Here is a 14,454-nt window from a genome sequence, read left to right as displayed (position 1 = left end):
AAGTCAATCATGAGTTCTGCCTTCCACACCTACCCCTTTGCCATTTAATGGTGTGGCATGCATCTAGAGTTTAAAAATCATACCTCAGCCTGTTAGAATAGAGTTATGTAAGACCCAACAGAGACAGGATTGACTCAAGGTTTGGATTATAGTATGATCTTCAGGCAGAAAATTTAAGAACACATGCCCTCATCATGAATGTGCTTCTGAGACATGTACATTGTGATCCTGTGGGACATGAACATTGTAGCGTGTAATTATTAAAAACAACCTAGCTAATGCCAGTTACTCACCGGCAGCGCAGGACTGGTCCCCATGGCTATCCCCATGAGGGCAGTCCGTCCAGTTTCCCTCTGTTTGCGGCTGCCAAAACCGCTTGTATCTTCCTAAGCCATCCTAGGCCTCATGGCCACTGGCTTTAAACCCCTAATAATTAAGACTCTAGAGGCTTGTAATTTATCTGTCAGATTTATAAAGTAAATTCTCAACCCCCAAAGTACTCACACAAAGATTTCAAAACTCAATTGATATTGATACAAGCTGCCCACCCAGATTAGACAAATGTGCCCTATATTTTTCTATTGCTCTTCTATGATATCCATAGCTACCTGTGGCTATTTCAGGCCACGCGTGGGTCCAGTTAGTCTTCTTTCTCCGTCTTTCACCATTCTTCCCCTGTCTGTCCCCTATCTCCTTCTCTCTAAAACTTTTAGCCCCGCCTTCTTTCTCCATAGCCCAATCACAGGCTCTAGTCTTATATTTCGCTTGACCTCACCTGCATACAGACAGCAATCTACAAAATATGGCATCCATAACAGAAGATAACCATGTCCAGATCTTAAATATGTGTCTTGTTTCATGGATATGCTTGTGTGCTTCTGAGACTATTGTGTTATCCTGTTTTCCCACATTCACTACAGAATAGCACTATATTGGAAATCATCATTATGATTTTTTTTTTTAGTTTTTCAAATTTTCTGATGATTTTTGATGGTAATGGTCTTCCCTCATCTACATCCTGCCTCCTTATTTCCAGGAAAGCATTCTACCCTGTAGCACATAGTTGAATTGTAATTTTTTTTGTTTCAGAGTCTGTTGACATTCCGGGATGTGGCCGTGCACTTCTCTCAGGAGGAGTGGGAATGCCTGGACTCTTCTCAGAGGGCTTTGTACATTGATGTGATGTTGGAGAATTACAGCAACCTGGTCTCTGTGGGTGAGAACATTTTTGTTGTACAATTCTTAACTCATCCTTTGTAAGAACTGACCCTATAGGCTGTAAACTCTATTAAGCTGTCATGGAAAAAAACAGAAGACTGGGCAAAGTTTGGTAATGAAAAAGAAATTTTCCAAGAGGTTCATTTGCCAATACTAGCAGAAGACAGCCAGGAGGTGTGACTACTATGAGCACGGATGTGATGGAAAGACTGCAGACAAAGAGAGTATAGTGCTTTGTGCTCTAGGACGAAGAACTGGAACCGAAGATTCAAGCAATGAGGAACAGCCTGTTGTGAGAGGCCTGCACTATCACTTGAGGCCATGGTGATGTCTGGGCCATACTGTCACTGCCAAGGGCCATGTCTGGGTCAGTGGCCCTACTGGTGCCATGGGTCTGTGTCGTTGTCTGTGGCCCATGTTACCACCAAAGGCCATGTGGATGTCTGTGGTCTGGGCTGCTGCCTGAGGGCATGTTGATGACTCAGGGGCTCCCTGAGCCTCTCATCAGCTACTACATGGTTGCCCAAACTTCGAGTTGGAGAGCTGTCCTTGATGACATGAGTGCAAGAGGGTTGATGGGCAGACCACTTCAGCTACCATCCAGGACCAGGTCCAGGACTTCGAGTTAGCCCAGCAAAATATCTATCCTACCTGTGAAGTGCTGGAGCATGTGAAGGGCCAGTCCTGCTGGACCAAAGCTACACGATTTCCATGACTCCTGGCAATAGCAGGTTATCCAAGAGGAGTCTCTGCAAGGGCCCAGTATTGAGGTGTAGCAGAAGCCAGAGACCTAGAACCAGCTCAATGACTCATTGCCACAAACGTTTTCATGGAAGGCCGTTTGTGTAAAAGTGTGTACAGTGTGACACACCACAGCTTCCAGTGCCACTATGCTGAATACGTGATGGCAGAGTGAACTTGCATATGGTCTGGTACACTACGTGTACAGTATTGCTGCCGTGACAGCTGAGCCAGGTGTGAGAGAACGCTGCAGTGTATACAAGGGCAGGCTAATGCCGTGAAGCATGGCCAGATTTCTGTATTTTGCTTTATTTTAAATATTATGTTTTATTTCATTTGAGGGATAGATTACAAGGGTGGAAACAGACATGGAAGGACTGGCAAATGAGGGGAACTGGGGTGCATGATATGAAATTCACAAAGAATCAAGAAAAAATTATATTAAAGAGAACATTTTGATGGTATTTACCTTTTTATTTTCATTTTCCATTATTAGAGTGCCATGCACCCTTGATATTGGTTCCAGAATGCATTAAGATATTCAATAGCCTATACTATTTCCATACCTTAAAGCTCTGTAGACATCATTGCAATTGACATTTTTTAAAGATTTATTATTTTATATATATGAGTACACTATAGCTCATCTTCAGCCTACATTTATCTTGAGACACAACAGAAAAGGGCATTGGATCCCATTACAGATGGTTGAGAGCCACATGTGGTTGCTCGGAATTGAACTCAGGACCTCTGGAAGAGCAGTCAGCGCTCTTATCTGCTAAGTCATGTCTCCAGCCTCCTTGACATCGTTTTAATTGTATGAAAACCTCAAGATATGGAAACTGAAAATTCTCCCAGAATATGCTAGAGATTCTGACTGGAAATTATAATTGGGAATTCATTCCTAGATTCCTCTACTTTGTATTCTTGTCATGTACTTTGCACAGAACTGTCTTAGATACCTGTATTATTGCAAAAAGTTCTAGCATGCTTTGTGGGCTACTTCACAGAATAATTGGATTGTATGCCTAGTAGACCTGGTTCATCTGTCTGGAGCAAACGAGATTGTCCTGGAACGTTGAGAAAATGTAGTAGCCAAAACTGGGAGGGCAAGTGAATGAGCAGGACAACAGTGAAGGATTGAAGTAAAAAAGAAAATGAGAGCTGAAACTGCCTTTACTGTATTCAATTCTTTTCAAAGGATTCCTGATCATTGCACTTACTACAGTCTCCTGTCCTCAAGATACATCCTAACTGCTGTAACTCTTAGAAGACGTTGGGACTTATTAGACCTGAGTTATAAGAACTTAATACTAGTACAGTGTACAATTTTACCTGACTTGTCTTGGTTGGCATCAGATAGGAATAATTTTATAGATTATATTTCTAATGTGAGTCCATGAAGTAGGATTATTCTGTAATTGCCTTGCTTGCTTGTATGTCTTCATATGACATGAATCAGTTTCATTCCAGTGGACGATACACAGACATTGATCTGGAAAATGATCTTAGGAGGTTGTGTACAGAGGATACATGAGAATAACCATATAAGGAAAGTTAGGAACAGCAGCATGGAGTTCAGACAGTGGAGGAAAAGATATGAGCAGTAGCTGTCCATGAAAGCCCTGCCTCAGATGATCTAGAGCTTCAGATAGCTGGGTATCTGTGGAAGCCCTGCCTCAAATGATCTGAGCTTTGGATAGCTGGATATCTGTGAAAACCCTCCCCAAATGATCTAGAGCTTCTAATAGCTGGCAAAATATTTGCTTGGCATCCATTACTTTTCAAGAATCTAATGCCTTTTATTTTTAAAGTAAAGAAACAAACTGTTTGATGCTTTTCAGTAGACTTTTATCTTAAAAGGAATTGTGACTCCTGAACAGCAATCTTCATTGCTATGTATTAGGAAATACAGACATTGTGAGCCAAGGATTTGATTAAAGTCCTCATCCATTTCTGAGAAAAGAAAATTAAAAATAGAAACATGTGTACTAAATGAGTGAGCTCTATCCCAAAGCTAATTACTTACCCTCACTTATTTGTTCCATCTTGTGCCAAGTTAGACATTTTCAATAATGATCAGATACCTATTAGAAATCACTGACCTTGAAGGCTCGCATACTGTTTGTGTGACCTTGAAGGCTGGCATGCTGTTTGTGTGAGGATCCATACAGTTACAGTGAGTGAAAACTGTCAGGTCCTGGGAGATCTGTTCTAAATAGTTACAGGTTGACTTCTTTTAATAGAGAACTTACAGAGACAGTCATTTATCACAAATGTCATCTGGATACAACTCCTATTAATCTGAATTGTACTCATTTTCAGAGAACTACTGCATATGTGAAACTGTGCATCAACACGTGAAGACTGAAAAGGAGTCTTGTCAGTGTAATGAGCTTGGTGAAATGCTTCGTGGTCCCTCCAACTGTGCACTTTATAAAAGAAGTGACGCTGTAGAAACCTCTAATAACTACAGATGCTGTAAGGACAGGGATGCCTCTGTTGACTCATCAGAGCCAGATCAACATACAAGCACGCACACTGGAGAAGAACCTTGCACATCTAAAAACTGTGAGAAATCTTTCAGTTTGTGTTCCAACATTAGGGAAGATCAAAGACTCTACACTGCAAAGAAAGAGCACAAGCAGGATGAATATGATGACCGTTTCAGCTCTACATACAGTCTCATGCAACAGACAGTTGACATGGGAGAGAAACCATATCAGTGTGGACACTGCAGGAAATACTTCAATACCACCTCAAGCCTCAGTTTACATCAGAGAATTCATACTGGAGAGAAACCTTACAAGTGCAATGTTTGTGAGAAATCCTTTAATCAGTGGTCAAGGCTTAAAACACATCAAATACTTCATACTTCAGAGAAACAGTACAAATGCAATGAGGGTAGAATGTCATTTGTGCAGGTATTTGCACAGAAAAGCCATCAGAGAAGGCACACTGGAGAGAAGCCTTACAAATGTAAGGAGTGTGACAGATCCTTTGCCCACTATGCATCATTAAGATGGCATCAGAAAATTCATTCTCCTGAGGTACATTATGAATGCAAAGAATGTGGTAAGGCCTTTTCTGAATTATCTCATCTTAAAATGCATTACAGAATCCATACTGTCGAAAAGCCTTACAGATATGAGGAATGTGATACATCTATTACTGTGAATTCAACTCTTAAAAATCATCAGAAAATTCATACCAGGGAGAAACCTTATAGATATAGGGAATGTGACAAATCTATTACCAAGTGCTCATATCTTAGAACACATCAGAGAGTTCATACTGGAATGAGACCTTATAGATGTATGGAATGTGACAAATCTTTTACTACATGCTCAAATCTTAGACAACATCAGAAAATTCATACTGGAGAGAAACCTCCCAACTGCAAAGGTTCTGATAAATCCTTTCTCCGAATTTCTAGTGTTAGAATACATCAGAAAATTCATGCTGGAGAAAGACGTTATGGATGTAAGGAATGTAGCAGATCTTTTACCTGGTTCTCAAATCTTAGAGTCCATCAGAGAGTTCATACTGGAGAGAGACCATACAGATGTAAGGAATGTGACAAATCTTTTACTACGGGCTCAAATCTTAGAGTTCATCAGAAAATTCATCTGGAGAGAAATTCATGTAAAGACTGTGACATATCCTTTCTGTGGATTTCAAATCTTAGAACACATCAGAAAATTCATACTGGAGAGAAACCTTACAAATGTCCAGAATGTAACAAATCTTTTACTAGATGCTCATATCTTAGAGACCATCAGAAAATTCATACGGGAGAAAAACTTTACAAATGCAAAGACTGTGATGTATCTTTTATGTGGATATCAAGTCTTAGAAGACATCAGAAAATTCATACCGGAGAGAAACCTTACAAATGTAGAGAATGTGAGAAATCCTTTACTCAGTGCTCAACTCTAAGAGATCATCAGAAAATTCATACTGGAGAGAAACCTTACAAATGCAAAGACTGTGACATATCCTTTCTGTGGATTTCAAGTCTTAGAAGACATCAGAAAATTCATACTGGAGAGAAACCTTACAAATGTAAAGACTGTGACATATCCTTTCTGTGGATTTCAAATCTTAAAACACATCAGAAAATTCATACTGGAGAGAAACCTTACAAATGTCCGGAATGTAACAAATCTTTTACTAGATGCTCCTATCTTAGAGTTCATCAGAAAACTCACACTGGAGAGAAACCTTACAAATGTAAAGACTGTGGTGTATCCTTTATGTGGATTTCAAATCTTAGAAGACATCAGAAAATTCATACTGGAGAGAAACATACTGTTGTCAATAATGTGACATAACATTTATCTGGTGTTCTCTGCTTGCAAATCACAAGGAGATAAGTGATCAAAATATAAAGATAACATAACAAGATTGTTAAAGCCTTTAATGGCGATTAAAATCTTTACAAACTGCATCAGAGTTTATCTTAAAATAAAATTCTGCAAATATAGCTGTGGGGAAAAGCTTTTTATTTCTTTTAATATGTATCAGTGCCTGGCCTGTAAGCATTTCTGTGCACTACATGTATGCCTGGTGCAGGTAAAGGCAGAAGAGAGCATCAGATCCCCAGAGTTGGCATTATAGTGTGTAGGTGTTTATATATTGGGAATTGAACTCTTGTTCTCTGGAAGAGCAACCAGTGCTCTTAACCACTGAGCCTTGTCTCCCTTCCCTGGGAAAAGCTATAACAAAAACATTTAGCTTATTCAACATCCAACCATTCATACTAATGCTGGGTAAGATGGCACACACTCAGCACTCAGAAGACAGATACTAAAGGATCACTGTGAGTCCCATTCCAGGACTGCCAGCACTGCATAAACGCTTTCTCAGGGGAAAAAAAAATCATAATAAGGACAACATGTAATTATGTTAAAATTTTGACAAATATGTATAATTATACTAAACATCACGTAGTTCATACTTCTGAGAAACAATATAAAGGTTTCTTTCTTTCCTTTCCTTCCTTCCTTTCTCCCTTCTCTCTGCCTGTTCTCGAACTCGTGATCCTCCTGCCTCTGCCTCCTTCAGCAAATCCTGCTGGCATGCGCCACCATAACCGGCCTGTTCTCTTTCTCTGTGTGTGTCTGTCTCTCTGTCTCTCCGTCTCTCTCTTTCTCTCTCTCTCTTTCTTTCTTAGAATATAGACACTGGTGGGTTGGGGATTTAGCTCAGCGGTAGAGCGCTTGCCTAGCGAGCGCAAGGCCCTGGGTTCGGTCCCTAGCTCCGGAAAAAAAGAAGAAGAAGAAGAAAAAAAAAGAATATAGACACTGTTTGATTCATTGGTTTTCACTCCCACATCAGTGTTTGACCACCCGTGCCCACTTTTATGCCCATAGGAATTATCATTTCCAGTCCTGATGATGGCCACTGCAGCTACGGCAGCATGGTAGCTCAAAGGAGTCCTTATCTGCATTTCACTGATATTGCAGTTTATTTTAGTTTTTCCTTAGGTTTGTTATAATATTTGTTCCTCCATTTGCTTTATATTTTTGTTCTGCTTATTTTTGTACTGTAAGTTTTTGAGATAATATAATTACAAAATGTTTCCCTTCCCTTTCCTACTGACAAATCTTCCCATCTATTCTTCCCTGCTTTCTTTTAAGGTCATGGCTTCTTATTTCATTGATTATGATTGTATGCATAGTATGTTTGTATGTGTATGTATGTATGTATGTATGTATGTATGTATGTATAAGAGTTTATTGAACACACACTGAAAGCCTGATCAGTCATGGTAAAAGTTTCAGACTGGGGAGCTGAAATCTGCATATCTGTACATTATCCAGTGTCACTTTATATAAAGGAAAAAACATAATGAGCTCATAAGAATATACAGGGTGTCTGTAGGATGATCAGTCTTTTTGCTTCATTTCTTTAGTAACTCAGACATAACAGTTCAAGTTGATCCTTTTCCTGCTTGACCCTGAGTGAAGGCTGCATGCAGCTGGAGAACTTTCCAAGAAGAGCAGTTCTCAAAATATCATAACAAACCTCTGACCATAGCAGAATGTATGGTTAACTTGACCTCGCTTAGAGCTAAATTGTGTGTGTGTGTGTGTGTGTGTGTGTGTGTGTGTGTGTCTTATAGTCAAGCTGCTCTCTCTTTTTAGTATCAACAATATAGGATGGCTGGCAGTCCTGAAGCAAAATGGCTATAGTTATTTCTAAGATATAATGCCAGGGAACGAGTTTTGAGAAATAGACTTCAACATGTATAATTGACATACATATATATTCCTAAGTATAACCTGGTCTGCCTATAGCATGTTACCTGGGTATGTGTTTCCAAGGCTGTCCATTTGCTAAGAGATGACTAGTTGGTGTGCACATCCCTGAGGGAGACTCCTGCTCCTAGCATTCTGCAGTGGCCTGTAGTACACTCTGCAGGAATTGATGGCTTTTCCCATCCACTTTGACAAGTCCGTTGTTGTTGTGCTTGTTTAGCTCTTGTTTGGGGAGTCATCTTTTTGGGCTTTTATGGATATATCTTCTTATATTACTAGGAAAAATAATCTCACTGCAAACTCTGTGATCTTCTCCCTCTTGAATATTAATACCCCATCTTCAGGAATACTCCTGTGAGTGTTTTGTAGATGCATCCATTTGGCATGGGCTCTACAACTCTACATTTTGATTAGCTGTGGATTTTTTGTAGTGATCTCTGTTGAAAGAGACGTTTCCTTGATGAGGGGAGAAGTCTGCATTTATTTGTTGGTACAAGGAAAGATGCTTAGATTTTTATTAGGGATTATGCTGGTTTAGTAAAGTGGTGGTCATTAGTTCTCCTCTAAGATTCCTGGCTTCACCAGCACTGAGTTATGTTCTAGTATCAGTCATGGTTCTTTTTGTTAAGTGTCTTAAGTCCACCTAGAGAGCTGTTTATTACCACCAAGGTGAGCCTGCTACTACTGAACCCTAAGAGTTGTCCTGCCAAGATGACTGTTGATGTGGTTCACAGCATCATAACTGAGTAGGACGGTCATTAATTCCTCCTTTGGAAGCTTGCATTCTGATTCTGGTTTCATACAAGTTATTTCTCAGGGAGGAGTCTGCTTTATTTTGAGGCAGGATCTCTCTGTGTATTGCCAGATGTCCTAGATTCTCTATGTAGACTAGACTGGCCTTGAACACAGAGTTCCTTTTTTTTGCCTGTGTTAGTGCTTAGTTTGAAGGCTTACAAGACCTTTCCCAACTACACATACTGTTTTCTAGTTTCTTTCTTTCTTTCTTTCTTTCTTTCTTTCTTTCTTTCTTTCTTTCTTTCTTTCTTTCTTTCTTTCTTCTTCTTCTTCTTCTTCTTCTTCTTCTTCTTCTTCTTCTTCTTCTTCTTCTTCTTTTCATTGGTTTGTTTGTTTGTTTGTTTGTAGAGACAGGGTTTCATTGTGTAACTTTGGCTGATCTAGAACTCACTCTGTAGTCCAGGCTGACCTTGAACTCACAGACACCTGCCTGCCTTTGCCTCCTGAGTGCTTGGATTAAAGGCATGCACCACCACTGCCCAGGTCATGAGGTCCTGACAGTTACCGAAGGTAAAGTCACAACTTACTTGGTAGAAATGTGTTGACAAATGGATCTTCTGTCTACTGACATTAAAGACTTCTATTGTACCAAATAGGATACTCAAATTGAAATGGGTAAGTTTTCAGGTGCATGTAACATATGAAATATAAACAACATGAAATAAATAATATAAATAAGACTAAGAGGAAGAATGGGACTGAAGCAATTATAAAATGCCATCCTTAAAACAACCTCATGACTAGAATTACAGGATTCTATCAGAACTTTAAAGAACTAACAGCAAACCAACTTAACATTTAATACTTCTTGCCCAAAAAAATCAAGACTTTCTGACTATTACCTGATACTAAGGCAGATAATGAACCTGACATGTGGAGCATGCCTTTAATCCTAGCATTCCAGAGGCAGGGAAGGCAGACCTCAGTGAGTTCAAGGCCATCTTGGCCCCCAAAACTATAAAACAAGCAAGCAAGCAAACAAACAAAAAACCCACCACATACTGGTACAACCAAAAAGAAATTACACTCTGATGTTAAAATTAAACAATTGGTCTGGTCACATTAGCACAGGTCTTTAAACACAGGTTCATACAGAGAAACCCTGTCTACAATGAAGGAATGAATAACCCGTCCCCCAAATTTTCTGTTAGATATTTCACAGACACAGACACGTCACATCATTGTGTGTTTCTGTGCCAACTTCAAACACTACCCACCCTCACCTCCTCCCTCCCCTGTCCTGGTCCACAATTCCAACAGTTACCCTATGATTGTTCATCCCTATTCGTCTTGCCTGGACCCACTGAGATTAACTAGAGTCATTTGTGAGACTGGGTTTGGAGCTATGTGCTGGAGCCTGGTGTGTTCAGCACAGGATAACAACTATAGGCAGTGATTCTTCTACAATCTATCCATAGCCAACATCTGAGAGATAAAGTGAGCCATTCCCTTTCCTAGACTGACTGTGGTTTTCTGTGAGGCCAGTGCAGCCAAGGACAGTTGCTGTTGGTTACTCATTACAGTAGTTGTATGGAGTCTAGAGAATGGCCTGTCTTACTTCCTCCTCTTTCCCTTACCTCCTAACCACCTCTTGTCCCTCAGTGTTCCCAGAGCTGGAGGTGGTATGGAGTAACAGACCTTTTCAGGATTAGAACAATGTACTTTACTTATCTTTTGCATCTAGCCAAGCGTCTGCATCCACCAGACATCTGTTTCCCTTCATATCAAATTTAGCTTGAGTCACAGAGCAGTAAAATGAGTTGGTAAAATGACAAGACCGCCATCTAGTGGTAAAAGCAGTACATCGCGGAATGAATTCTGCCCTAAGCTGTTCGCAAAACGAACACTTTTTTAGACACCCCCCCACCCCGCGCGCCTCAAAATCCAAGTTCTTTGAATATCTGTACCAAAGTCAAAATTTCAGACTTTGGTTTTGGCTTCGCATATTTGTGTGTTGGGGATGGGACTCTGGCTTCTCAAGTTAGCCTGTTATTGTTTTGTATGAAGTAGGCTTGTTTTAGGCTATTTTGCATGCGAAGGATTCAGAAACCAGGATGGGGAGTCAGATACCGGGTGCAGAGTCCTATCAGACCCAGTTCTGGTCTAGGCTGGCAGTCGTCATGGGGAGGCTGTGCAGATCGGGTCCAGGGCAGCCTGACAGCTCGAGCTGTGTGACAGGAAGCCCGAGACAGAGTGGGAGGGACCGGTTTTCGAGCAGGAATACACACCCAGAAACATGGTGGAAGGTTATTAGACCTTAGGTGGGGGTTGAAAAAAAATAGTTCCGAGTGGGAGGAATTAGAGGAGTGACGTAAACGGAAGCTGGAAACTGGGTGTGGGAGGCTGGAGTCCTGAGACAGAGAACCAAAGACAGAAGTATCATCAGCCCGTTCAAGTCCAGAGCTCAAGGCCCTGCACCGCGGGGAATCGCGAGGTACAGACCTGGAGTCGAGGACATAGGACTTCGTGGGAAGGTAAAACTCCCGGCAGCCGCGGAAAGTCAGCAATCAGCAATCGGCAGCGAAGCGGCGGGAACTGGAGCCAGGCCAGGTCAGAGGAGCTGTGGGGCTGGAAAAGGGCGGGAAGGGAATAGGGCGTGATCAGTTTGTCTTCTGCTCCTAAGGAAGCTGACTCGGAAATTCTGCAGTAGATGTCTTCCCTTATAGATAACTTTTAGCTCACATAAATCGGACTAGTCCTGTTTTTTAAGTCGATCTTCTGAATGCCAAATATTCCCATTAGAATACTGTAGTAGAATATTTGAATTTATGTATTGATATTTGAAAACCACTTCTGTTTGTTCAGGTGAAAAGGAAAAAGCTCTAGAAATTTGCATTCATTCACTCTAACTCACCTGTTTCACCAGGGGACTTACAGTGACTTGGCGACCCCGGAGATCTCTTAGATACTAGTCATAGAAGGAGTGGCTGCAAATGTAATTGAATCTGAAAGCATATTTTTTTGCAAGCTACATAGGTATGGTTGTAAACATTTTAACATTTATTAGTAAACTTTTATTTCTCGTTATTTATTTATTTTACATTTCTATCGCAGACCCCCCCCCACTTCCTCTCCCAGTCCATTCTCCATGCTTTTCCTCCTCCATTTCCTCCTCCCAACAGCTCTCCTTCAATCCTAGCATATCAAGTTGAAGTAGGATTTAGGCTTATCTACTACTGAGGCTAGACAAGACTGTCCAGTTGGGAAAGGGATCCAAAGGGAAGCAATAGAGTCAGCCTCCACTCCAGTTGTTACAGGGCCCACAGGACAACTAAGCTGCACATCTGTTACAGTTCACAGTAAGAAAGGACATTATAAGCCAGCTGGTGTTGTCACAGCCTTTAATCCCTAATTTGGGAAAGAAACAGGCAGGTAGGTCTGGAAGATCCATGTCATCTTGGTATAGAGACATAGTTTAAGGATAGCCAGGGCTACACAGAGAAATCCTGTTTGTTGAGAAGGGAGAAGGAAAAGGAAAGAAAACAGAAAACAGAAAAGGTATCGTATAGTGTCGTATAAAGCATCTTTTAAATAATTACTCTAACTCTTCTATATTAGAAAATGTCAGTAATAGTCTTTTGTCTCCTCCTTTCAAGTAAAGGACTCTGTCCGTGGACATACAACTAAATTCTTATTGTTTGGCTTTTTTGTTTGCTGTGTTTGAGACCTGAACCCATTGTGTTGTTGCATCTGGACTAAACTCACCATGTAGTCTAGGCTGGACTGGAAGTCACTAAGTTCCACCCAACTCCTGAGTGCTAGGATTAAAGGTGTGCACCAGGACAAATATTTTAACCGCCGTTTTGTATTTTGTGGTCAGTTCACAGCCACTCACCAGTGACTGTGGACATCTCCCAGAAGGACAGGCAATGTGGGAAGCCTTTGTACAGAGACAGGGTGCCTCACAATTACAGCACTCTGGTTTGTGAGGGTGAGAAGAGTTTGCTTCCAGCCTCCCTTGTCCACCTCAGGTTTCTTGGCAAGTTATTCTGCAAACATGAATTCCCTTGGGGGTGTAAGGTTCCATCATTTTTAGTCCAGGATAAATAAGAAACTCACTAGTGTATAATATTCTCATCCTGACCATTCCATTCCATCTCTGCCCACCAGTTTTCACTGAGCTGTGATTGGAAGTGAGGTTCAAGTTACGCTAACTAAAAATGCTTTCTAAATATTTTCAATATTCTGAAACTTCATGAGAATTGGGAGCGTCACTATACAATCCTCTCTTCACCTACTGATCACAATACCATGTTACAAGCCCAGGTGCTTTTTGAATAATCACTTTCTCATGTGCAGGGCTCCCTGATCACCCAGACCTGCGTACCTGTGGAGACCTGGAAGGTGGAGAAGGAGGAGACAGTAGCTAAGGATCCAGGTATGTTGGAGGATTGGTGAAGGGAGGGCAAGGGGTTCAAGTGACTGTGGAAGTGGGACATGAAATCAGTTTTGCCACAGTCTATTTGACTAGAAATAATTCTAGAAGCTTCCGCTGAGAAAAATCTCCTCAGGGTTATCCTACTGTAGAGATGAGAAGACTTTCTACAGAAGAACTGATACAAGGAGGCAATAAAATGTTACCTGACTGTGCATGTGAGTGATGCCGTCCTTATTCCATGTACATCACTGATCAGGTCTACACACCAGTATTAAATGGTTTTCATTTCAGTGATTTTAATGTATTATAAAATTAATACCTCTATATGAAATATTTAATGATATTTGCCTCTTTTGTTATTCTAACACCTTCTCAACTTTTTTGCGTCAATTTCACTGTTCCTGAAAATAATGCCAACAGACTTGTGATAAGAATCAGGAACTATATTTGCAGACAGTTAAACGCAGTCTATCCTGTCTTCCCTTGGATATCTCCTATTGTCTGTTGTCATGATAATTCCAAAGGTTTTTATTGCTGTAATTATAACATACTGTGAGATTACCTCTAGGCATGTACTTCGTATTTTCCAGCTCTGTGCTGACCCTTGGTAATTCATGATTACTTTCTGTAAAGTATGCAAGTAAGATTTTAATAGGACTTTCCTGTCAACCCCTTCCTTGTTGTCTTCTCATGTTTGAGAAGCACATGGTCAATGTGCCAGTTTTCACATGTTTTATGTAATCTGTTATAGATGTTTGCATTCTGGGTTATATCATTTGCTAGTATTCTTCTTTTGCATTTTAATACTTTTGTTTTAAGTTTTCTGTGGTATAATTATGATCATCTGTCTTTACTGCATTCCATATTCATGTCACTTAAAAAAGATTCCTTTCTCAGTATTTTGCATCTGTTAGTATGAAATGAATTTTTGGTAGAAAACATATTTTTAATCTCAGCTTTCATTTTGTGGGTTTTTTTAGTTATTATCTTTTTTCTTTATTTTTCTGAAATGCTGTTTATATCTTTGGCTTAGAGATTATTATCCATTTGTTATTGTTT

The 14,454-nt window shown here is 40.4% G+C and overlaps 1 protein-coding gene across 2 annotated transcripts; it reads left to right on the top strand.

Moving 5' to 3' along the window:
* Positions 1 to 1,062: 1,062 nt before the first annotated feature.
* LOC116912558 (zinc finger protein 420-like) lies at positions 1,063 to 6,445 on the top strand. Of its 2 annotated transcripts, XM_032916660.1 has the most exons (3): positions 1,063 to 1,216; positions 4,285 to 5,582; positions 5,661 to 6,445. In XM_032916660.1, the coding sequence occupies exons 1-3, from the start codon at positions 1,183 to 1,185 to the stop codon at positions 6,291 to 6,293; spliced, it is 1,965 nt and encodes a 654-aa protein (XP_032772551.1). In that variant the 5' UTR covers positions 1,063 to 1,182; the 3' UTR covers positions 6,294 to 6,445. The 2 variants fall into 2 exon arrangements, with proteins under 2 accessions (XP_032772551.1, XP_032772550.1); XM_032916659.1 differs by having other exon boundaries at positions 4,285 to 6,445.
* The last annotated feature ends 8,009 nt before the right edge of the window (positions 6,446 to 14,454 follow it).

Source organism: Rattus rattus, chromosome 11 (genome assembly GCF_011064425.1).
Source record: "Rattus rattus isolate New Zealand chromosome 11, Rrattus_CSIRO_v1, whole genome shotgun sequence".
NCBI lineage: Eukaryota > Metazoa > Chordata > Mammalia > Rodentia > Muridae > Rattus > Rattus rattus.
The sequence above is the reverse complement of the archived record's forward strand: the minus strand, read 5'-3'. Positions and strand labels throughout refer to the sequence as shown.